The sequence below is a fragment of the Centroberyx gerrardi genome, chromosome 2, assembly GCF_048128805.1.
Source record: "Centroberyx gerrardi isolate f3 chromosome 2, fCenGer3.hap1.cur.20231027, whole genome shotgun sequence".
Taxonomy (NCBI): Eukaryota; Metazoa; Chordata; class Actinopteri; order Beryciformes; family Berycidae; genus Centroberyx; species Centroberyx gerrardi.
In genome coordinates this window covers 8701095-8725513 of record NC_135998.1, presented here as the reverse complement: position 1 = coordinate 8725513, position 24419 = coordinate 8701095, and the positions used below count along the sequence as shown (strand labels likewise).

At 42.8% G+C, this 24419-nt stretch overlaps 1 protein-coding gene across 1 annotated transcript in view; it reads right to left on the bottom strand.

The window, feature by feature from the left end:
- The window catches only part of vav2 (vav 2 guanine nucleotide exchange factor), a 193024-nt gene that overhangs the window by 35051 nt on the left and 133554 nt on the right, over positions 1–24419 (bottom strand). Inside the window, exons 3-7 of the mRNA XM_078286765.1 lie at positions 22755–22813; positions 10881–10949; positions 4160–4265; positions 1486–1584; positions 107–175 (exon numbers count right to left, since the gene is read on the bottom strand). Coding sequence (XP_078142891.1) covers positions 107–175; positions 1486–1584; positions 4160–4265; positions 10881–10949; positions 22755–22813 — 402 coding nt within the window. The remainder of the gene's footprint in view (positions 1–106; positions 176–1485; positions 1585–4159; positions 4266–10880; positions 10950–22754; positions 22814–24419) is intronic.

The window sequence follows — 24419 nt, the reverse complement described above, 5'->3', positions numbered from 1 at the left end:
ACCCTGTCATTCATTCAGCCATCCATACACCTATTCAATTATTCACTTGGTCTGCCACACATCCAGGCGTGTATACATCATTTTCTTCGCTGGAGTGGTTACTCACCTCAAGGTTGACAAAGATAGCCTCCATCTCTTGTGGGCTTAAAACTTGCTTCAAAGGGATCATGTAATTCTTTAAGAGAGTCAAAAGACAGTTGAGTGAAAATCTGCTTCTCAAGAGTGGATATCACAATCCCATTTGATCATCTAAAGCATTTTTTTTACTGTAGCTCAGTGCTGTCAATTTTTCAGGTCAAAAATATATTGATGCAACACACTGCCATTGTGTAGAATTAAGCTCTGCCCATTCCAACCATTAACAGAAGTTTTTTTGAAGGACAGCGCAATTGAAAGTCATTAACTGAGGCAACAAAGAAAATCAATAATAACCGGCTACACTGTAAAAGATGGCGGCAACATACTGCTGTTCACTGGACACGTAAAGTCATTTGATTTCACAGACCAGGACGCCGTGTGTGCCGTGAATGCATTCAGCTGCTGGTGTGTGCTGTGCTAACGCTTCCAGAGGAAAAAGCACTTGCCTGTTGTTTCACTAATGTTGTCTTATGCTTGTCACATTCCATCATCCTAATGGTAACAAATAGATCAACTAAGAAGCAATGAAGAGATGACAGGCTTTATTAACCCCAACTCAATTAAGCTTAACGAGTCCTCTGATCATAAGGAGGTTATTCTTGTTTAGTCTCTTGTTGGTCTGGCAGAAGCAAACACACAACACTTTTAGTTTTAATGAAATTAGTGGAGCGGATGATTTCTGGTGGTCCATCAAATTGAGAATAACTCTGTCAACATACAGAAACTGATGTGTTGGCAACACTAATCTAAACACTGGTTCATTTTCATTATCTCACTGAGTGAGCTGCCTGTGTGTGTGTGTGTGTGTGTGTGAGTGTGTGTGTGTTTATGCATGTGCACGCGTTCCTTTTGCTGCTTTAAAGGGAAGCGCACGGAGTTGTGTGCGTGTGTGTGCAAGCGTGTGTGTACATGTATGCGTCCTTGTGTCTGTGACCGTGTGTCTACACATTAAGCCCCGGGGATCAGCCTCCCTGCGTGAGACCGAGCCAATAATAACCGTATCGATCAGCTCCTCTGACATTTGTGCTCCCCAATGAATCTGCCAATAGCTGACATTTCCATGCTGTGCCCCTTCCCGCAGGCCGGAGAGACCAACAAAGAAGACGTGACAAAAGGCAACTCACTGCCATGTACCTCCACCTACTCACACCCATACACACACACACACACACACACAAGACGCTTGGACACACACTTAAATGTGCGTGTGCCACCGTACAAAACATACAAATCTATACATGCACACATGCCCGCACATTATGCACAAGCACACTCATAAACACACACAAATGGGCGTACATATGCACACGCTAGTACACACACACACACACACACACATATACCAACCTTCTCAATGTCCTCCAGAGTCTTGTAGTACTTGGCCTCAGTCTCCTGGATCTCCACTAAGCAGCAATTTCTTTTGTCATCTTCTGTCATGCCCATTTTCTACGGTGAGGATAAGACATGAGATGAGTTAGACCTGGCACCAATTACACTGCATGATTATGGGTCACCAATTATCTCATTCATCCTAATTCATACCATACTGTATGTCTAATGGCCTTCTGGCACTTGGTGTTTCCAGTAATGGTTTTGCATGTAAATAAGATCTACGAAAAAACCCAAGAATAAAATTCAAGCCAGTGCCAGTATTCCATTTAAATCAATATCTAAATTTGTGGCAAAAGCCTTCAATGCAGAAACAATGACCAGTTACGAAATTAAAGTTGTCTCCAGACATTAATAACAATACGGGACTCCAATCGTGGTGCAATGCTCTCCCTCAGGTGCTTGGACTGTGCTCGGAAAACGTTGTTTAAACAAGTGCGTTTAATTAAAGCAAACCCGATTTCCAAATGAACTTGATCCAGAGCAGCATGTTCACCCTGATTGACTGCAACTGCTGGCACTGCTTGTGTAATGTGAGGCAGTGGTGACATTGACTTTAAAGAGAAGGGCAGTGTGTGAGCGTGTGTGCTTGTGAACCTTTGTGTGTGTGCGTGTGTGTGTGTGTGTGTGTGTGCAAACATCTGCGGCCAGGAGAGGGCTGGCTGGCTGACCAAGGCATATGTAGATGCACCGAGAGCTGTTAAGTTGACCATGCAAGCAGGCGCTTTGTACACGAGGGGGAAGGGTGGGGAAAAGAAAACAAACAACTATGCCACATGGAGCATTACTCATGGGACCTGATGTCTGAGTAAGGCTGTGAGTAAGTGTGTGTGTGTCTGTGTGTGTGTGTGTGTGTGTGTGTGTGTGTGTGTGTGTGTATTTGTATATGCTGATTCTTCGACAGAATCACATCACAATACAATGCATAAGTGAGCAACGCACGTGACCACAGCAAAGTATAGTATGACTTAGAGTGTCTCATACACACACACACACACACACACACACACACACACACACACAGTCATCATTTCTACCCTACCAGTCAAAAGTTTGGACACACCACATTTTTCTTTATTATTACTATTTTCCACATTTTACAATAATAGTAAAGACATCAAAACTATGAAATAACACAAATGGGATTATGCAGTGACCAAAAAAAGTGTTAAACAAATCAAAACTATCTTATATTTTAGATTCTTTAAAGTAGCCGCCCTTTGCCTTGATGGAAAGACAAAGGCTTTGGAAAGAAATTCATACATAGGATCAACTTCACTATTTATACTTGTCTAAAAAACAAATTTGAAGCATTTAAGCATTAAGTCTTTAGATCAAAATGACTTTAAGACAATAAAAAACATAGTATATTCAATCAGGTGTGTCCAAATTTCTGACTGGTAGTGTGTATCAATTTTCTATGCTGTGGTGGTGACTGGGAGCAGCTTCATGCGGAACTGTGACCAAGCCATCTGGAACAGATTTGGCCATTGATATCCAGATCTGATAATACAATAGCTGGGGATAATAATGTAAAGGTGCGAGACCAGCCGCGGCTCCGATCCAGTGCACAATCAACCAATCAGAGCCAGTGGGAGACACGGCTGGAGGCCAAGTGGATAATGTTTAATTGCCTCGTGCTTTGAGGTTCGATCTGGCATCTGGTCGTCCTAGTTGACGTCAGCTAACTCTGCTGTCATCCCACTGATGTCACAGCGTCTTCAGTGAGTCAGACTCTGGACCAGATGGGGTCTCCACTGCCTCTCCGCAGGGGGGGAGGGGGACACTGATCTAATTGGCTGGTCATTCTCTTGGGATGCTATGAGTATGTTTCAAATGAAGCGGTGGAAGAGCTATCTGACAGCGTGGGCTGAGTCAGAGGCATAGCGACACTCACCTGCATGTATCTGATCTGCAGCGTGAGAAAGGCAAAGCGGTAGAAGTCAGAGGGAAGATTCGTCAGAGGTTAGGGAAGAGACATCGTCATGCAGCGACAGATCATGCAAATACAACTAGAAACAATGCCAAGCACTACAATACGGGCATTCACATACAGATATTGTACATTAACAATCGAAGGTGATTTGAGAGTAAGTGGAAGTGTGTGTGTATGTGTGTGTTAGGGGTATGGTATCCTCTATAGCAGTGATTCTCAACCTTTTTCATATCAAGGACCCATAAGTTAGTACACATTAGGGCCACAGACCCCCATTTGATGAGATTTTTTCAGACTCAAATCTGAGATTTTGTTCAGAATTCTCTCTACCTACAATACAATGTAAGACATACATTGTAACAGTGAAACTATGACCAAAATCTATATTCTCTAATTTTGTTAACTTAATAATGGTGAAGTTTAACAATTTATCAATTTGCTGTGGACCCTCTGGAACCCCCTCAAGGACCTCTGGTGGTCCCCGGACCCCATGTTGAGAACCACTGCTCTACAGCACAAACGAAATAAATGCATCCATCCTGGTAAAACCCCTTAACCTTTCTATTAACATTCTTGTTAAAATTGATCAGATAGATCACTGCTAATACTAATGGAAGCAATATAATTCACACAACCGTAAAAGGGCAGAGAGCGTGACACAGAGATGTGACACAGAGACAGAGGTGTTGTTCTCACCATGGGTTGTCGTACTTCCACCTTAATGATGTCCTCGTAGATATCGTCCCCATCGTCTTCACACGGCACACAATCGTAGATGTCATCCTCACCCAAGTCATGCTCACTGGGGAACAAAAACACAGGTTAGATAAACAGCCTCATCTAGACACAATCTTAACTAAAAGGATGAATCCTTTTAGCTGAGCGGGCTAATACGGCCTCTGTAAACTGCTGTCGAACCAGCCAGGTAGGTGCTCATTATGCACTGCTGTAGAGTAAGACTGGTGTTCCAGCATTGGGAGAGAGCGGCCCATGTTCACAAACCTCGATTGAGCTGCATTATTGAGTGGTATTCCCCTTTAATGTGTTTATGTTGGTTGGCACCCAGCTAGCTAACTGACCTTTAATTAGGCAAGCAGCCAGCAGAGCACAGACAGTGACTGTGGAGCAGAATGACTTCTGGGGGAGTTCCTTAAGCTGTGGGAGCTCGCTCCAATCTCCCCCTGTTCTGTAAAAGCAATTATTACATGGGAAACTTATTGAGGCAGAGCAGATGCCTCGGCAGGACTGGGCATTGGCAAACGGGCCTATATCAATGTAGGTAATTAACAGTGGGCCATCCTTACAGAAAATAAGGGCGGGCAGATTTGCCAATCTCCACTGCCTCAAAATTCTCATGTATCATCGCCTTAAGAACACTAGGGCGCTCTGGAACGACCTGACTGAGGAAATGAGGCTAGCCAACTCTGTGGCATCTTTCAAATCTCTTTCAAAAACTCATGGTGCAAGGTTTGTCAATTTACTGTTAACAGATTAAAGGATAAATTGTTAGCAGCAAGAGGCAACGGAGTTCGCTGTTTCGACCAACAGCTGAATCTGGACTCAATACTGTCTGTGGGTCCAAGTACTACAGGTACGTAAGAGACAAATTATATATAGGTCCAAAATCGCCGAATTTATCCTTTAGATGTCTATGATGAAAGTCTATATCAGGAGGATGGTGTAGTGAGTAGCGGAGACCATCCTTCAACAGGAGGACCAGGGTTCAAGATATTTAACCCCCACCTGCCACAACCTGGCTGATCTGCACCCCAACCAGAGGGTGAAAAGAGAATTTCCCCTTTGGAGGATAAATAAATTATATCAAAATCAAACAATATTCAAATCATAGCCTAATAACAGTATAAGTCACACAAAACATTTATTTTTGCCCTGAGCAGGAATTGCATTAAACCAATTAATACAGAAACGTTGTATTTCACTATAGCTTGACTACATGTGACTTTCTGAGTTTGCCATCATAGCTGAATTATTCCTACTTTTCACTGTCTGTGTGAATAGGGGATAAAAAATTATGAGGGAAGAGAGGAGAGCACTGGCCTCAATCAAATATTCAGCATTGTCCTTATGCTTATGTGGGGGCTGTTTGAAGTTTTAATTGAGGTGGCTTGGTTCACTCTTAGCTATGTGCTTCTTTTTCCTTCATTAAAAGAAAGCGGCTCATATTGAATACTGACAAGGCTGTGTGGGAGGACAACTGCCAGCCAACGCTGCACCATCACTTTCTCTGCTCTGAACTCTGAGACTCTGCGACTGTATTCCACAGAGACTGGTGAGTTGGATGGGAGGGAAGTTTTGGGGAAAGAATATGTTGTCCCTTTATTCTGCTCTAATCCCTCAGAGACGAGGATTAGATGAGTGAGGGTGAGTGCAGCGGTTTGAGAATGACCTATGTGGGGATCTGAGAGGAACATGATCCTGAGGGAGAGCAGGGAGGAGGAGAGGTGGAAGGAGATGGAGTACAGTGTGAGCGCTGCCTTTACGGAATGGTATATGATTAGAAAGTCAAAATTTATGAGTATATCCAGTTTGTAAAATTTTTGCTACATTCAATTCAAAAGTCCATATCTCAAAATCCCAGACGATTCTATCATCAAAAGCAGAATTATTTTGTAAGCAAAGTGACTTCACTGATAAATGTATCCTCATGCTGTATGAAAAAAATGTAAGAGCTAACTATTGTGAGCTAACAATAACATCACGAATCACAAATTGCGTGCTTGGTAGAAATCTCTTTTTGGAATAAAACACTTCATATGCTGGAGATTTCACTGTGATTTGTATGGGTGTGAGAGTCTGAGTTTGTGTGTGTGTGTGTGTGTGTGTGTGTGTGTGTGTGTGTGTACGTGCTATTAGAGAGAGACAGAGAGAGTAAGGGAGAGACATGTTTCTGGCCAGTCTTGTAAAACTGTCAAGACTGAAACTATTTATCTCCCTTTGTCGCTTGGGCTTGGGTGGACATAAATAAATCATTCAAATGCATTTATTTGTGTGTGTGTGTGTGTGTGTGTGTGTGTGTGTGTGTGTGTGTGTGTCTGTACTTGTGCATGTGTGTGCATCTCAATGTGTGTGTGTGTGTGTGCATGTGTGTATGTGTGCATGCTCATGCCCCTCTCTTTATCTGTGCATGTATGCGCACATTTATGTGAGTGTGTCTTTGAGCATCAATGAGATAGAGAGTGGGAGCAGAGTCCTGAGGACTCGTGAATGGGGTCTAATTTTCTGTCTGATTACACAGTGACAGGCCAGAGGAGGCCCAGTGTGTTTGCACGCAATCGGCCCTGTAGCCTCTGCCTCCTCTGCTGCCCAAGCCCTCGCTGACATCGGCACAATTACCACAGAGGAGTGGAGGACGGGGGTATGATTCACCATGTCAGAGCTGCTGAACATATGTCCCCCAAGGCTTGGCTGGCTTACTGGTTTCTATCAAAGTAACATAATGTTTTTTTATGCTGTGATTGTTTTCTCTTAGTGTTCTGATATAATGTGTGGGAGTCTCTGGCATCACCACCTGACTGCGTGCTGCTGCCACTCTGCATGTGTAAGGCTGAGAAGTTAAAACTGTGATCCTGCTTATCAGGATCAGTTCATTACACCGTAATCACAAGGCTGGAACAATGACTAGTCTGGACAAACCCTCTCTGCTTATCATTTGGGAGTAAAGGCTACAGTAGAGTTCAGCTAATTGCGACATCAGATGAATCAAATGGCCAACCACAGAGTACTGATGTTGTTTTCTAGGATAGAATTTACAAAGAATCTGTATAGCTACTGTTACCATCTTACATTGTGAATGTGAGAAAAACATGAAAAAGATAACACAAAGGGAGATATTTTTGATTCCAAACAGCCAACAAGTGATGCAATTACTCACAAATGGGTGTATGTACTTTACTCTAAAACACTCTAAAAACATAAGGCTAAGGCTAGCACACTGGATAAATAAAAAGATTAAAGGGAAAGAGCTTTCTCTTTTTTTCTGAGAGAGACAGATAAATTGTAGATGTTGTTTCTACAGCACTAGGGCTGCGGAAAGGACCATATTTCATTTAAAACAAATTTTAAAATGCATACTAAAAATAAAACGCATGTGGAGCTTAAATTGTTGTTCCGAAATTATTGCAGAGACACACATGAATGCCTGGATTCGCCTTTCAGCTTCACAACCCGGATACCTCAGAAACTCCACACTGATTATCAAAAGCTTGTATGTAAAGCAAAGAAAAAAAAAAAATGGTATGGGGTGTGAATGAGCAGTGATGCCAAAGTGTGATAGCACTGTCTGGGCTTGCAGATAATGGAAGAGATTAAACTGTTCAACAGTCCAGAGGATCTTCTTTCAACCACTGTGTAAAATCAACATTATCTCCATATTTTTTACTTATCAGATGGGACTCTTGCCTTTTCCCTGCCCCCATTTTAGTATATATCAGCTCACTGATATAGTATCCTATAAGTCATTTTTTCTGTGTGCATTGTTGCAGTGTATCAGCTTGTTTACATGTGCATTTATATGCAATATATGTTTGCACTTTGTCTGCTTGCTTATGCTTCAATATGCTTGTATGTGCATCTTTGCTTGCATGTGTGTGTTATGTGCAGTAATTGCTTTGTGTTATTTTACAATAATTGTATCATCTGTGTTTATTTATTGGTGACCATTATGTATTATTTGTTTTCCACCAAAGTTGCACACGTTTCTAAAACTTTCAGGTGTTATCCTCTGGGTGTAAATATGCAGATGTACTGCATCTATATTTTAACATGGATACCTCTTATGTCAAATCAATATATGTTTCAAATCAAAATATCATTTTTTTTTTTTTACTTCTCCTTATTCTATATCTTCACACATCAATACATCAATTCTGCATTGATTTTTAGTTTTCACTTTTGACAGTATTTTTGCTTATGTACACTGTTGTTTGTCATTGATGGTGCTAATTGACCATCTCTCTCTGAAAATACGTGAATCTCCATCTGGTTATCTGGTTAAATAAAGTTTTCATACAGGGAAAAATTAAAAATTAAAAGCATCTCTAACTCTATACCTTAGTGTAACTGATACCTAAACTTAGCCCGGTCTATTTTCAAGCTATTGACTTTTCATGTCAACCTGCCCAAGGGATTAATGGAGCAAAATAAACTGCAGAAGAGTGACATAAAGGGTTTGTGACACTATTCGCTTCAGAATGGAAATTTACATGTGTCTTCCACAGGGGAAAAAGTCCCTCGGCAACTGTGGCCGATCCACCCCCATTTCATGCTTTGTCAACTCCAGGATGGAGTCATTCCAGCCGGGGAAGACTCAGAGTTAAGCAACGTGAAGAGTTGACATTACACAGCCAGAGGGAGGAGGCGCGGCCCAGGTTTACCATATTAACCCGGGAGACCTCAATTAGGTAGAGCCAGGCCTCCGCCGAACACAGACACTTCCACAAACAGACGCGGTGTGGCAGAATGCAAAGCGCAGCGTGCTTTACACACACGTGCGCCTGCCTCTATCACAGGATCTTCTACTCCATTCATTTGCCAGCGATCATTTTCCAGGTGAGCTCACACTGACAGCCTCAGGCTTCAATCCGCCTATCTTGACATGAGTTCCTCTGACATGATACTGTAAATATGGAAATCATCTAGCAAGGTAAGTGACCTCTACTCAACCCCCAACAAACTACACTCAACCATAAACAATCTCTCACGCAGGCAAAGCTGCTCCCAAGCCAAAGAACCGTGCAGCCTTCAACAGCTTTAACATAAAATATCCAACATATGAGTCCCGTCTTTAAATATTTCTACTGTGGTGAAATCTACTCATCGTCCTCTCCCTCGCTCTCACAATTCAGTCATGCGCTCATCGTAAATCATCTGTGCATCAATATTTCAGGCTAATTAATAAGTCTTTGAGTGCAGGGTTATTGCTAGCTTAAGTGTGTCCGACTGCATTAGGCGCAGGACCTGCTGATGAATCAATTATGTGTCTGCCCACTGATGAGAATGAAATGCATATATGTTCTTTGAAAAGGTCAAGAGCAGCCGTGCTGCAGTGCGGCTTGATGAATTCAATAAGGCCCGGCCCTCTGCACCTACAGGTTAAACAAAGAGCAGCATGTTACAACAGCTGCACTGACCACTACAGAAAACACATTAACTCAACCAGGCTGATCAAAGCAGCTGCCGTGGATACAGGGGGCAAAAACCCTGTTATTGGACAGAGGGGAGTTCGGAGGTTAGAGGTTTGAGGTCAAAATGAAGCGATAGCCACTAACCCATACAATACGAAATAAATCACAGGCTCGATGAAAAATGGTCAGGAGCCATATGTCATTTTCTTTCTGTGACTTAGAGTTTCTTCTTGTTTTTCAGTTTAAATTAAGGTTACGTTTATTTATTTATATAGCACTATTCATACATAGAATGCAACTCAAGGTGTTTTACATAAAATACATTGATTAATACATTGAAACAGTAAACCATTATGTTACATTAAAATTTCTAAATCAAAAAATAGTCCAGCATAGGAAAGACCCTCTGTCAATTTCAACAGCAATTCCAAAATGATCAACTTATAAAATGACAAGCAAACAATAAACAGAAGAATAAAGAACACAGTAAAGGGTAAGAGGCAATGTTAATTAAAAGTTAAGTTCACTGAACTTGTCAGTTTTTGATATCTGTTTTTCACAAAATCGGTGTCTCTTTTAGTATCTCTTTTAGTCTCTTTTAGTATCACTCTGTGTGCTACATTCAGTGTGTTTCCAAGCCATATTTCAAGGTAAAGGCCCTTGTTCCAAGCTGGCAGCGCTGTATGTCGGGTTAAGCTGCACTCTAATCCAGTATTAGTCTGCTTGGCTGGCGCTCCTCTCCTCTAGCAAGAGCACATTCCTCATCCCCCAGAGAACGCCACAATCATGTATTCAGCGGGCATATATCTATAGCTCGCACGCTCTCCTTTCTCTCTCCCTCTCCCTCTCTCTCCTCCTATGATGAATGACACCTATCTCGGAGCGGCACCTAATTATTCTCCATTAATCAGAGAGGAGCGGGTGCTGTCACCGCTGGAGCCGCCGCCAATTCTGAGCCCTCTAACTCTCTTTCACACCCACCAACCACCCACTGACCGAACCAGGCAGAAAGGCAGGCAGAAAGGCAGGCAGAAAGGCAGGTGACAAGGCGGCCAGGACGGAAGCCGGGGCGCTGATGGTATCACCATGGCAACGGGCAGAGGGCTAGGCGCTTATGTAAACAGACGGTTAGAGGAGAAAGTGGCAGGACCGGCGGTGACAGTTCACTATAAAGCATCTCGAGAGGTGTTGCATATGTGATGTGTGTGTGTGTGATGTGTGTGTGTATGTGTTGTGTGTGTGTTGACCAAGGGCCAGGTGGAATGCATACTTACTCTGCCAGCTCCTCAAGGCTTCGGTACACATCATCCTCATTCAGAGCTGTGTCCTCCGATGGAAAGGGCCTAGAACACACACACACACACACACACACACACACACAGAGTGAGTGAGGGTACAAAACATGCTATCAATCCAACAGCGTCCCAGGTACATAAAGCACCAGTGGGAACTGCATGTCCTATCTGTCACGTTGTCACTCTCAGCTCCATCACATGAGCAACACAGGATGTATTCATCAGAGAGTCCCGTCCCTCACACACCACAGTGTCAAAACACATCAACACACTGCTGTTGACACATGAAAACCTAGTATCGTCAAATACTGTTTTTGGTTCAGATTGACGACAATGCATTTTAAAAATTGTATCAGGGGTTTTGAGTCGGTTTCATGGACGCTCAGGTACAATACAGGTCAAAATAAAGCTTCAGATTAGACAAAAACATGAAAATCAGAATTGTTTTTTTCCATTTGTTTTTCCACAACAGCAGAGACATTCTCTACTAATGTGTGAGCACTTCATCTCTTCTAACAACATTATAGTGACAAGTCACACAGCGAGTTACCTTAAGAATAACTTAAAAAAACCACAAAAAAAACCTTTATGTCACCGTGTCATACGATAATCTGAATGATTAATCCCGATCCAGTTTTTTTTTTAAATTTCCACGTTTCCACCCATGGGAGCATCAGCAAATGGGATACTCCTGGGAAGTGGCAGGGTGTTAAAATGGATGACTAATCAATTAGCTCCTGAAAGAGGTGGATTTATCTCTAATCTTTTTTTCTCTCAGGAACTCATCGAAATGCTTAATGTGTAATATTAACGGGGAAAAAAAACGTGCTGAGGGAGGGGAAATGTGCGGTCTCTGCGGTCAAATGAGCGGTGGCTGAAAATGAAGAATGCTTGGTTGGTTGCGTGGTTATGGGCCAACACAACTGCGTTTATACTGCTGGTTTGTGAACGTGGCACCTGGAAAATGTGCTGCAGTATGTGCGAGCGCAAGGTTAATCTTTGAAAAGTAAGACCTAATCCAAAATGCGATCTCGAAAATGAATGGAACACTAACCTGCCATCAGCCATTTCTGATTATATATACCATATATGGACAATTTATCGGCCAATTTAAGGCAGTAAAAATAATTTTCATTCATTACACTGCCATCCATGTGTGATAGCCTGGTGGGAATAATTTCCATTCAGCTGAAAGTGTCTCATCCACACAGACTCAATTTTCCCCATTGTTCTGTTTAGAGATGACAGAGAGAGATACTGAGATGTGATTTCTACTAATATTATTCTGAAGTGCATGATGAGGTCTCTGCTGGCCAGCCATGTTTTCACAAGAGCTGATTACAACTGTGAGATAAAAAAAAACAAACGTATCTTCAAAAATACAAAACACAGGAGGATTGAGGGAAATAATGTGTACTTTCTCATTGTATTTGTAAAATTATACAACTGGTTATTATCAGGTTTGAAGGCTACTCACCCACATCGCCCACACAAAATACCATGAAAACTTTCAATTTAAGGAAGGAAAAGAAAAAGACAAGTTGGATGAAAGAAATTGCAGAAATTGCAGTTGGATGTGTTTTTTTTTATTTTTTTTGTTTTGTTTGTTTGTTTGTCTTCACCGTGACAGCAGCACAATCCTGCTTCCATGCAATAACCCCACACACAGCAGTGGCTTCTGCTACAGTAAACAGCCACGTAAAGGTTGACCTTGACTCCCACAGTATAATTTAACCACTGAACACGATTTGTTGTCCTACCATCAAAGAGCCACTGAACACACACACACACACACACACACACAAAAAAGGATTCTACCATCACTCAACAAAGAGATGGAGAAAGAGGGGGAAAGGATGGGGAGGCTCATGGTGACAGAAAGGTGCAAGTCGTACCAATGAGTTCATCTACTAATCAGTAACCAAAAAAAGGGCAATCCGCACTCTCAAAAAGATATCTTCATTGATTATTTTACATCTTTCAAAGGCTTCTGTGATTATAGATACAACAGTGATGGAGAAAGGTACAAGGCGCAGCCCAACGGCAACATCAAACCCATTCGCATTAGACACCACCTCCAGGTATTATATTTTAATGAAATACCAACACAAGCAATCTTTGATAGGTGTCCTTTAAAGGGGCATTAAGTAGGCCTAATCTGTGACCGCTGTCAACCTGTAGCTGCAACTGGTAGGAATCGCAACAACATTGACAGAACTAGAGTCTTTGGCACAGCTCCCGCCCCCCAACCGCTCCTGTCCCCTTGAGACCTATGGTGGCCTATAAGTGACACAAACGATAAAGTCACATTTCCAAACTAGATGATTAAGCTAGCTAATTAGAGCAGAGGCCCAGCAGATCTATGAAGGGGGTCATATTTCACAGTGAATACTGTAAAAATAATCCTGCTTTGTCATTTTTTTGGTTTGAGAATGAGGCTTTTCAGCCTTCGTGGCTGAAATGTTTTGTTTGCTTGCAGCAATACTAATAAGTGGAGGAGGAGATTGGGAGTGTTTTTTTGTTGCAAAACAGATTACAGGCCAGAAATTGAGTTTTCAAAGCCAGAAATCAGCACCTACTAAGTAATCATTGAGTCATTGGTATTGATCAATAACCCTATTAACCCCCCGCAGATATATTATGGTCATTTTGTGCTATGAGACAGTAAAAATCTTACTTATTGCCCCTTTAAAGTAGGGTGTACATATAAGAATGAAGGAAAAAAATGCTTCAGCTTAAAAGTCAGCATAGTAACCGATTACATTTTGGGAATCATCATTATGGTTGGAATCAAGGGCGTAGAATTGGGTAGGGACGGTAGGGACGTGTCCCTACCAATATCAAGCAACTCTGAAATGTCCCTAGCAATTATTTTGATTGACAATAAACGTTGTTTTGTCCGTCAGTGTCTAGTCAATGTTAACAGATCGCGTTCTCTACTACGAGTCCCGCTGCATTGGTGTAGTGCATTGGTGTCCCGTGTATATATGTATGCATAGCAACGGACGCTGTAACGAAACTTTAGTATAACAGCTGTTTTAGAATGTTATTGCGTCACCCGGATAAAAATTGGCGTGACACCGCCTCCCTAACCCCCCCAAAAAATCGCTGATTGGCTTTGCCATTTCTTGCTAACGTATGAAATGCTGTGGGCAAGAAGAGCCAAAGCTCCGCCTACCGGCGAGCATGCGAGTGAAGACTCCATCCTATTTTATATTAGTAACAGTTGTGTTTAGCCATTAAAGTTAGTTTATTTAAGTACCGTGTCGCGTGCGTCTGTGACGAGTGATGACCGTAAGTAGCCTCAATGTCACAAGTGAGATTGAACAATGCTGATGTGTACCACACTGGACAACACTGATGTAAAACAAATATGCCAACAGTTCATCTCTGTTAATGACAGGCGTAGGCATGTGTTTGGCTCCTTCAAATAGGACCAAGGCAGTGGACACTCAGCTGTTTGTATGTAGGGTTTGGATATAGTTTACAATATCTTATTATTATTATCATTATTATTTTAAATGTAAATACAGATCGTTGGTTTGAATAGGCAACAGTACTACAGTACCTGCCTTAAAACAAAATGTGCTCTTCAAAGTCCCATTCAGCTGGCAAATTTGAGTAAAAGATTCATTAATGTGCTACACCCCTGTGTCTGTTAATGAGTGTATTGGCTACCATAACTATCTAGATCAGTGGTTCTCAACGTGGGGTCCGGGGACCACCAGCGGTCCTTGAGGGGGTTCCAGGGGGTCCCCAGCAAATTGATGAATTGTTAAACTTCAGCATTATTTAATTTACAAATAGTTAACACAATTACAGAATGTAGAAGAATGACTGTTTTGATCATAGTTTCACTGTTATCTCTCTACCTACAATACAGACAGTCATGGGATTCTGGATCAAAATCATATCTAACAATAAAAGTATTCTCAGATTTGGGTCCGAGAGACAAAATCTCATCAAATGGGGGTCCGTGGCTCTAATGTGGACTAAACTAGGGGTCCTCGATATGAAAAAGGTTGAGAATCACTGATCTAGATGACATGAAATGGCGGTCAGAAGTCTATCATAAATGTAAAATGCCTCAGCTTCCAGTGGGGGTTACATCCCCTCCGGACCTCCCCCATTTGTGTCCCTGCCAATGTCAAAATCAAACCTACGCCCTTGGTTGGAATGCATATTCAACCAATTAGATTGATCAACTGAAACTACTCATTGGACAAAGTGGGACAAACAACAGTACAAGCAGTTCATATGAGCCTGAGCTGATTTGATATGATTTGTCACTTGCTCATAGATTCTCATCCGAATCATGTATTTTTAAATCATGGTATATGATGTAAGCATAGAGTCAGCTTGTAATACTGTCAGCCATGTTGCTTTTACATATTGGACTACCCATAATTCACACCTACAGTCCATACAGGCCTGCATTGTACTAACAAAGGAAGGACTAGAGTGAAGACTGTGAGAATGAGACACGATCTGAGTGTGTGTGTGCGTGTGTGTGTGTGTGCGTGTGCGTTTGTGTGTGTGCATGTGTGTGTGTGTGTGTGTGTGTGTGTGTGTGCGGCACCTGAGGCTGACTGTGAAGTGAGCTGGCAGATAATCTGGATCGCCTCGTGACAGAGACCAGACATTCAAAGCTGTATCTCCCATAAAAGCACTTTACTCTCCGTAAGTGCTAAGCTCTTTAATCCTTTGGCTGCGGTTATTCCCAAGATAGTATCAATTGACCCTGACATATTTTTTGTGTTACCATGTCTTAGTAAAGAGGGAACAGCAGTGACCCATTTGTGGGTATCACACCACTGAGTGAAAGTAAGAGTCTGTAAAAAACAACAAAAACAGTGAAGTTCATCTTATCATTTCAGTGCGGATGTGCTGGTGCGTGTGTGTGTGTGTGTCAGGCTGTGTGTATCTGTGTGACACCGGCAATTAGCCTCAGTGTAATTAAAGCAGTGGTCGCACTGAAGGAGTGTGTCAGGCATCAGGTTAATGAATGCTCAGCTAGGCTAGTCAAAGGTCAGCTCGTCATCCTCAGGCATGTGCGCATTCACACACACACACACACACACACACGCACACGCACACACACACACACACTCTATCTGCCACCGCAGTCTTAAGATAAATTTACCGTACTCATTTTTCCTCGTTAAAATAGTGTAACTCTGCATGCTTTCACTTCATTAAAACCGCTGTATTTTCAAGCGCCGAGCTAATCACACAAAAATTGCCTCTTCTGATTTATGTTCCTGTCTTACTCACTGATATGAGCATAACACACAATGCGCTTCTTCCTCAAGAGCAAAATTACACACCCACATTTGATGGTACCCTCCAATGAAATGCACATTATATTATAAGCTATTAATGGAGTCCCGCAGGGCAAAATTTAATTACGCAGTAGTTTGTGGAGATATGCACTCATATGCATCATCTCAAAGTTGTTTTGCGGACCCAAGCGCTGTCCGATACTTGAGTCCTGCACTTTTCATTTCTCTTAAATGATGCAGCTAGATGTAATTGGATGTATGGTTATAATAACATCCTAACAGCTTTGTTAAGCGGTCTCTCGGCTATTCAAGACTCCTCTATTGCCCTTCCTCTAAGCCTGTTACTTTATGTTGCTTGGGCCTCTAAGCTCCTTGGTAAACCGAGACTGGCCGCTGTGGTACTTGACAAAGGTTTTGCTGGTTAAGCAGTTTTCCATTCAAAAAGTGAAAACGTCTGTGTATTGGTCTATACTTAACCATATACCTCTCATTACCCCTAGTTGAGAGCTGAGGCCGTCCCGGAATACTTCTACTCCTGTTCCGCACCAGTCTACTGTCACACTGGTTGATTCAAGATTGTTTTTGTCTTTTTTCAACAATTCATGGCTAGATTTGTCTGAGGGTGCTGGGTAAAGTGAGCAGAATGGTACTTTCATTGTGGTTTAGATGTGGTTCAGAGATTTGTCGTACCACATCAGGCAGCTGACTGACTGTTTGTACTCAGAAAATAGAGTTATATTGCAGCAAAACTGCTCAGCTTTAACGTTAGTTTTCCACTTCTTGATTCTGATAAATGAGAGCTAATGTCTCCATGCCCCAAACTCTCTCTCTCCCTCTCTCTCTCTCTCTTTCTCTCTATTCTTCAATCAGCCTCTTTTCCCCTTCTTAATGCCCCACCCTTCCTTGATTACTTTCATTGTGTCAGTACACCCCAATCTGCTTGTAATGAAGTCAAAGTGCTTCTTCAGTGTTCACAAAGCCATGGCTGCTGTAAAGGGAATCGCTGGCCCATGTGCGCCGGACGCAGCCGCTGTGAGCCGGTCCCATCGAGCGACTATTGACAAACCGGGAGGAAACAACAGCGTGGCCGTTCGGTGTGAGCGGATCTCAAATGGTCAATGCAGTAAGTTGTTTCAGGTCCCAGAGCCCAGAGCACAGCTTTGTTTCTGTGGGGATCGATAAAGCAGTGGAGCTGAAGCCAGCTAGTGCACTCTGCGTCCTACAGTATCGTGACTGTCCACCCTGCAGCTCCATAAACCTCCCATTTAGTTTCCCCTCCATTTAACGTGGCGTTGCACTTTTTATTTTATGTATTTCGAAGCTGGTCTTGCTTGGGGAGGGTGCGTGTGCAGTGTGAGAAAGGATCCCTGCTCATATGCGTGTGTGAATCAATTTCACAATATACAAGTGTGAAATGTGAGTACGTTGTTTCTAATTGGCACACGCAATGCACTCAAATAGCATACGAGTGAGAAATTCAAGTGTATGCACGATGAAACGGCTGCACAGTGGGCAGAGAGGGTTTGAATGACTAATGTGTCTGATGTCATTCAGTGGCGTGAGTGGGGGCAAAAGTGTGTCTAATGTGGCTGCTCAGGGTGAGGAGAGGGAGGGGCGGTAAGTGGGGGGAGAGCGAGGAGGAGGAGGGGGGGTGGGGGGGGAAAGTGCGAATGACGAGATGAGAGGATGATAGGGAGCGTTCTGACACCGTGGCTGTGAGTCCGACTCCTGCTGTGCACTGCTGCCTCCTCATCTGCTCTCCTGCTCGCCGCCGCGCTGAGCTCTCACGCATGCTACAACCTTGATCCATTGAGCCCCAACGCACACACACACATACACACACACACACACACACACACACGCACACACAAGCCACAGGGATCAGTGATGAACTAGGACACGTCCCGACTCGGAGAGGTGTCAGTGGGTTCGGTTGAAGGTTGCGGTAGGTTAGCTGAGGACAGTTCAGATAAGCGGGAGGAAGGAGAGTACGAAGACGACACAGGATGGCGCGGGCTTACGTCGTAGATAAGCTGCGGAGAACATAAGGTCAGCACCCAGCGCTCAGAAATATGAATAAGAGGTCTCGGCGCAGAAAGGATTCATGGATCTGTACACAAAGAGAGAGAGAGAGAGAGAGACCCGGGATCTATCAATTGTTTTTTTGATTGACACCTTTTGTGAAGGGGATTGTTCAGAGAGAGAGAGAGAGAGAGAGAGAGATGTGGATGTTACAGAAGAATTGAGAGATCAAACGAGAGTGTGGAGTGTCAGCGAGGGCGAGTGAGAGAAGTGAGAGGACAAGGGAACAAGGGAGAAGAGAGAGAGATCGTGCATGTGGATGTGTGTGATTGCGTGTGCAGGGAACCTTTGAGTGTGCAGTGTAACACGCTGAATGAAGAGGAAGAGTGTGTATGTGTGTGTGTGTGTGTGTGTGTGTGTGTGTGTGTGTACGGATGCCTGTGTTTACATGTGCGTCTGTGTAAAAGCAAGGCAAGGCAAGTTTATTTATATAGCACACTTCGTACACAAAGGCAAATCAAAGTGCTTTAGATAAGAAATACAGGATAAGATAAATAAATAGATAAAAGAGCTAAAGTGTATAAGAAGAGAGAGTAAATAAAGAATTGCAATGCATAAAGGGAGAAGTTAAGTTGCATAGACAGTGCAGAATAAAAAAGTTTTGAGCCTATAGTGGTCAAAGTGGTGTAGGTAAATGTGCATAATTATATGTTTGTATGCAGCCAAAAAAAGCCTCCATTTTCGGGTGTGGTGGACATGCTGACACAGTGACAGAGAGTTCATACTGTAGGGGTCTGATGATAGGACAGTTCCAGTGAACACACATCAAATTGGAGATCAATGGGGTTCAACAGTAAGTCGATGGACAAGCCCGTTGATCAGTTACCCAGAGATCAAACACAGCGAGGAACTCTCAGTCCGCTTTAAAACTCAGTGGACAGCCTGGATCTGTCTGTACAGAAATCATAGGAGAACATGGGGCGATAAATGGGGAGATAAATCAGCACCATCTTTTAAATCACTTTCTGAAACACGAGTCTATTGACAGGCTGTAATATAATTTGTTTACCCATTATGCTCTTGCGCTTACCTGCGCTTATTATTTAATTCTTATCGAACCCTTTTTATAATCCATGTCTGTTTTTTTATAATTGGCTTTTATTTATCATTGTTTTGATAGTAAATAATAACTTTGTAATGCCTCAAATAAATGAATAAATAATAAAAGTTTATTAGACTCAGACTCACTCTGTGTTTTTAAATCAGAACTAAACACTCATCTGTTCCTCTCTGCTTTCCCCTAGGGTACTGGTTTGTTCATACCATGTGCTTTTCCTTTTAAACTTGGGTCTCACCTCTAATTTTATTCAACTTATTTCAACTCTTATTTTAGTTTAAACCTATAATTGCATGATTGTTGTTTTATTGACCAGTTTGTACATTTATTCAATCTCATGTGAAGCACCTTGAGATTTCGTTGTATTTTAAAGTGTGCTATATAAATAAAATGAATTATTATATATTTAAAGCATAAGCAGGCGTTTTTTGCATTCATGAGACAGTTGAAAGTAGAGAGACAGAAAGGATTGGGGGAGAGAGAGGAGGATGACATGCAAAGCTGGATTCAAACCCAGGATGTTGCAGTTACATGGTATGTGCTTTAGCCAACTGAGCCACCAGGTCGCCCCTATTATCATCCTGAATAGAAGCACAAGGCTTCTGTCTGTGCCTGGAGCGGTGACAGTAGAGTGGAAGGAGGCTGGTGACAACTACAAAGAGAGGAAACCTTGCAGTTTTCCTGCTTCCTGAAGACTTCCTGCCAGACACCACTGCTGGATTCCACATTGTTCCTCATGTCTGACTGGTCCAAGTAATTATCAGGAAAATACAACTGGACAAATTTAGACTCATGCCTTTGACCTCAGTGCTTTAACTAAACGTCTTTACAATGAAAAGTGTGGAACCATGTAGATCCCAGCTGATGGTGAGACCTCTATGCAACAAATGGATGGCCAAAAGTGACTTACCTACTCTATACAGAGTTGACACGGTGGCATGGGACGAGGGCTGTAACAGGACTATAGCACAGGGGTTCCCATACTTGGGCTGAAATTTTTTATTTAACTTTTATTTTACCAGGAAGTCCCATTGAGAGCAAGTTTCTTTTTTTTACAAGGGAGCCAAGAGGCTGCACAAGTAAACAAAATATTAAAATTTAAATGTCATTGTTTTATGACATTTAAATTAAACATAATATGGAAATAAAACCTGCCAAGTTACACATAATGTAATGGGGAAAAATTCAGTATGCATGCATAATGTAGTGTGACATTGGGTGAGATGAAATGATAGTGAAATTAAACTATTGCTCATTTTTTGGGGAATCCCCTGGAATTCCCTCAAGGACCCCTGGGGGTCCCCACACCCCACTTTGGGAACCACTGCAATAGCACATGCCATCTGGTGAAGACATTTATCTAAAACTCTCTACAAGAATCACTGAGGCCTACTTTTTTTTTTTTTAGGATGGATGCAAATCAAACCCCTGGAAGTGTTAGTGCCATGCTCTACCTATTGAGCTACACATGACCAAACCGTGTATAAATATACTCGTTATAGGGTGGTGAGGTGCATGATGGGATGTGCTGTAGCAGTAACAGTGTCTGTGTTACGTGACTGCTGCTGCACAGGGTTGACAGGAGCTCTGAAGTGAGACTGAAGAGGACTGACAGGTCCTTGGACCTTTGCGGTGACTGCAGTTGTCCTTGCCCTAAGCAGAGTTACCAATAAGTGGGTGAGGAGACCCTGTAGAGGGGCCGACTGGGGTCAGAGAACATACATGCAGTGTAAGCGCTCCACTTAATGGCTGGGAAATGTTCATGCTTAGATCATATATGGCCTTGGACCTCATCATGCATTTGTCATATACCCCTCCGCTGTGGCAAACACCCTATGGTGGAGGGAGTTAAAAAAGACAATCATTTATGGACTGGATGAAAGAGAATACTTCATGGGCTGCAATACAGTAATGTATTGTGTGTGTGTGTGTGTGTGTGTGTGTGTGTGTGTGTGTGTGTGTGTGTAGTGGTGTCCACTCCTGTTGAAAATGATGCTGAACTGAACCTCTACCTGCTGCGTAGATGTATGTGTGTCTCAGATGGATATGGAAAGAACAAACTCGCTAATTACACTCTGTTTAATACAGTGGTTGAATCGCTCCAAAAAATAATAATAATAAATAATGTGCAGTGTGTGCATCTATGGTTCTTTTTTTTTTAAGCCCAGGAATCAAATGTCACATATTTAATAATTTTTCTTAATAATGTCATAATGTCATACTTTATTGATCCCAGCAGGGAAAATCTATTTTCTCTTGCCCCCCCTCATAGGGAGGTCAGAGGTCAGAGGTCAGATACAGAACAGCCCTCTGGAGCTGGTAGGTATTCAGTGTCTTGCTCCAGGACACTTCAGCAGGTCAGGTGCTTGTCTTCCAGTTGAAGAACAGTCTCCTACTAACTATTTCACCCTGCTGCCCTTCTCATCTTATCTTAGAATCCAGACTCATGAAAACATATTACTACTCTTGTAATATGGTGATAAAACTGGGTTTGTAACCATTTTGGTTCTGACCTTTGACCCTTAGTTTAAGAAGCTGAACTTTTTAACTGAATGCTTTGATACCTGTCAAATGAAAATTAATTAATATTAACTCAGAAAAAAAAGTAAGTTACTACTCCAATTTATGACTGAATTCTGAGGTCAAATGAACATTATTTTAGACACCTCACAGCACTTTGGTCTGTCTGGACAGGCAGTGAAATAGTCAGCAGTCAGCAGGTTGTGTTGTCTTTATTAATGGCAAGAGACCAGCTCTCTGTCACTCTCTTCCTCTCTCTCTCTCTCTCTCTCTCTCTCTCTCTCTCTCTCTCTCTCTCCCTGTTTCCCTCGCTCTTTCTCCTCCCTTCACTTCCTGGCATGGGTCCTAATGGGCGCGCTCCATCAACTCATTACCCTGCCGGATAACTTTTTTTTTAAAAAATTTTTTTACATGGAGCCAGTGTGCCACCAAGCTCCAATGAGTAAATGAAAAGAAATCAGAAAAAACACTCCAACCCATGCCTGATAAAGCAGTTTGAAGGATTTTCTCAGCTTCACCATTATCTGAGGAAAATGGCCGCCCTGGCATACAATGTAGCATTCTGACTCAGACACTCAGCACACACGCAGTACTATTAGGAATAATACTGTGATGATTGACGAAGGAATACCACGTGTTATGATTACGGCAATCATTATCGCTCGTGGCAACATGATGCGTGTGGGCTTATACTTGTAAGATATTTCTGGAAAAGAGCTGCAGCTAATTGCATACAAATCTAAAATGTAAATTCCCCTTGAATAGGCTGCACGTATAAATAGGCGCTTCCATCTCAATCTACAATTAAATGCGGGAATACATTGCTCTAAATGATTCCCTTGACTTCGACAGACTTGAGTACTGCCTCTATTAGAGAGATAAATGAGGAAGAGTTGCAAATAAGACACCCACCTGATGCCTTTGATCTGTGCGATGCTGTGGTGGGAGATCCTTGACAGAGCTGAGATTACCTGAAACAAACAAAAGATTAGCAAGTCAGTTGCCAGCAATCAACAACAAAAGCAGTATCTGCCACAGAGGAGTAGCCGTTAATAGACTTTGTGTTGACAGTTAAAAGGATAAATGTTCAATTCAGTTCAGTAGGTATTCACTGTCCTGAAAGGGCGATTATTTGCGTGTTTCTCAGCAGCCCCTCTCATGCGTACGCAATGCTGCCCAGAACTGTGTGTTAACATGATGCAGGCCACCATGTTAATGATGACATCCACAGACATGTGGTGCTCAGTCACGGATGGGTGCCACTTCACTTTCGTTTGATCACAGACGCACGCACCCACGTATGCCACACACACACACTCATGCACACACATGCAAGAATCACATACACTCGACCACCACCTTCTTTCCTTTATTTCACCCCCCTATCTTGCTTTCTGTAACTCTCTTTTTCCCTCACACTTTCTCTTCCTCCCTTCCTTCCCTCTCTACCCTCTGGTGAAATCACCCCAGTATAACAAGGTTAAATGCCGTGCCTGTATTTAAACTGATTTAACGCTGCTTGTGAGTCACATGCAAGTGGGCTTATGGCTGACTGTTTGTAAGGCTTACAGATGGTATGCTTAGGGGTCTGCTGAGACTAGTACAAGAAGATGATGGAACTACTACCCAAAAACACACACTCACACGCACACCGGAGCGCTACCCCTTCTTCTATGCCTCATTACCCACTCCTGGGTGTGTTTCTGCTTCCAACACCGTGGCAAAGCCAGATGTCCCCCTCATCAGGGAGGAGAAAATTGTTATCTCACCCTCTCTCCCTTGGCAGGTGTGTCATCCACACAAGAGCAGCACCTCTCATCGGACCCTCTCTTCTCCAAGCACACAATGCAGGACTTGCATCTCAACATTACGCTACGTTATTTAACATTCAGGATGAGACGGTGCTAATGGCTATTGTGAAGAGCAGAGTGCCACTTTAGGACTGCTGAGTGCTCACATGAAAGGCCTGTTGACCAAAACCTTACCCTCTCTCTATTGAAGTTGTCCGCATGCTTAACATAAGCTGTTGTGGGGAGCGTGGTGATTATATAGAGCATTGTCAGGACTGCTTGCATGAGCATGTGTACATCTCATTCATTTACATCTAACCACTTTATGGGGGAAACCACTATGGGGCCATAGCTAGACAGGATGATAAGGGGTTATTCCTCTGTGTGGCTAAAGACCCATGTAATGGGCAGTCATGCCTCAATAGTTCCAATATGGAGCCAGTCTACTATTACACACCTCCTTAACATATATTCTAACAGCAATTTGCAGATAGGCCGAGATTAAGAAACAAGAGAGCACACGAGAGAGAGAGAGAGAGAGAGAGAGAGAGAGAGAGGGAGAGAGAGAGAGAGAGAGAGAGAGGGAGAGGGAGAGAGAGAGAGAGAGGGAGAGAGAGAGAGAGAGAGATTGATAATTTAGCTCTGTTTCAGTTGGCCCTGGGTAAGGGTGCTTAATAAATCACCCTGGCTAAACCCATTGTGCTGAGGGGTGGCATGCTGCCCTCCTGGGCGTGCTGCAGGGAATATCACATATGGCATGCCGCCCCAGTCTCAGTCAGTATTATGC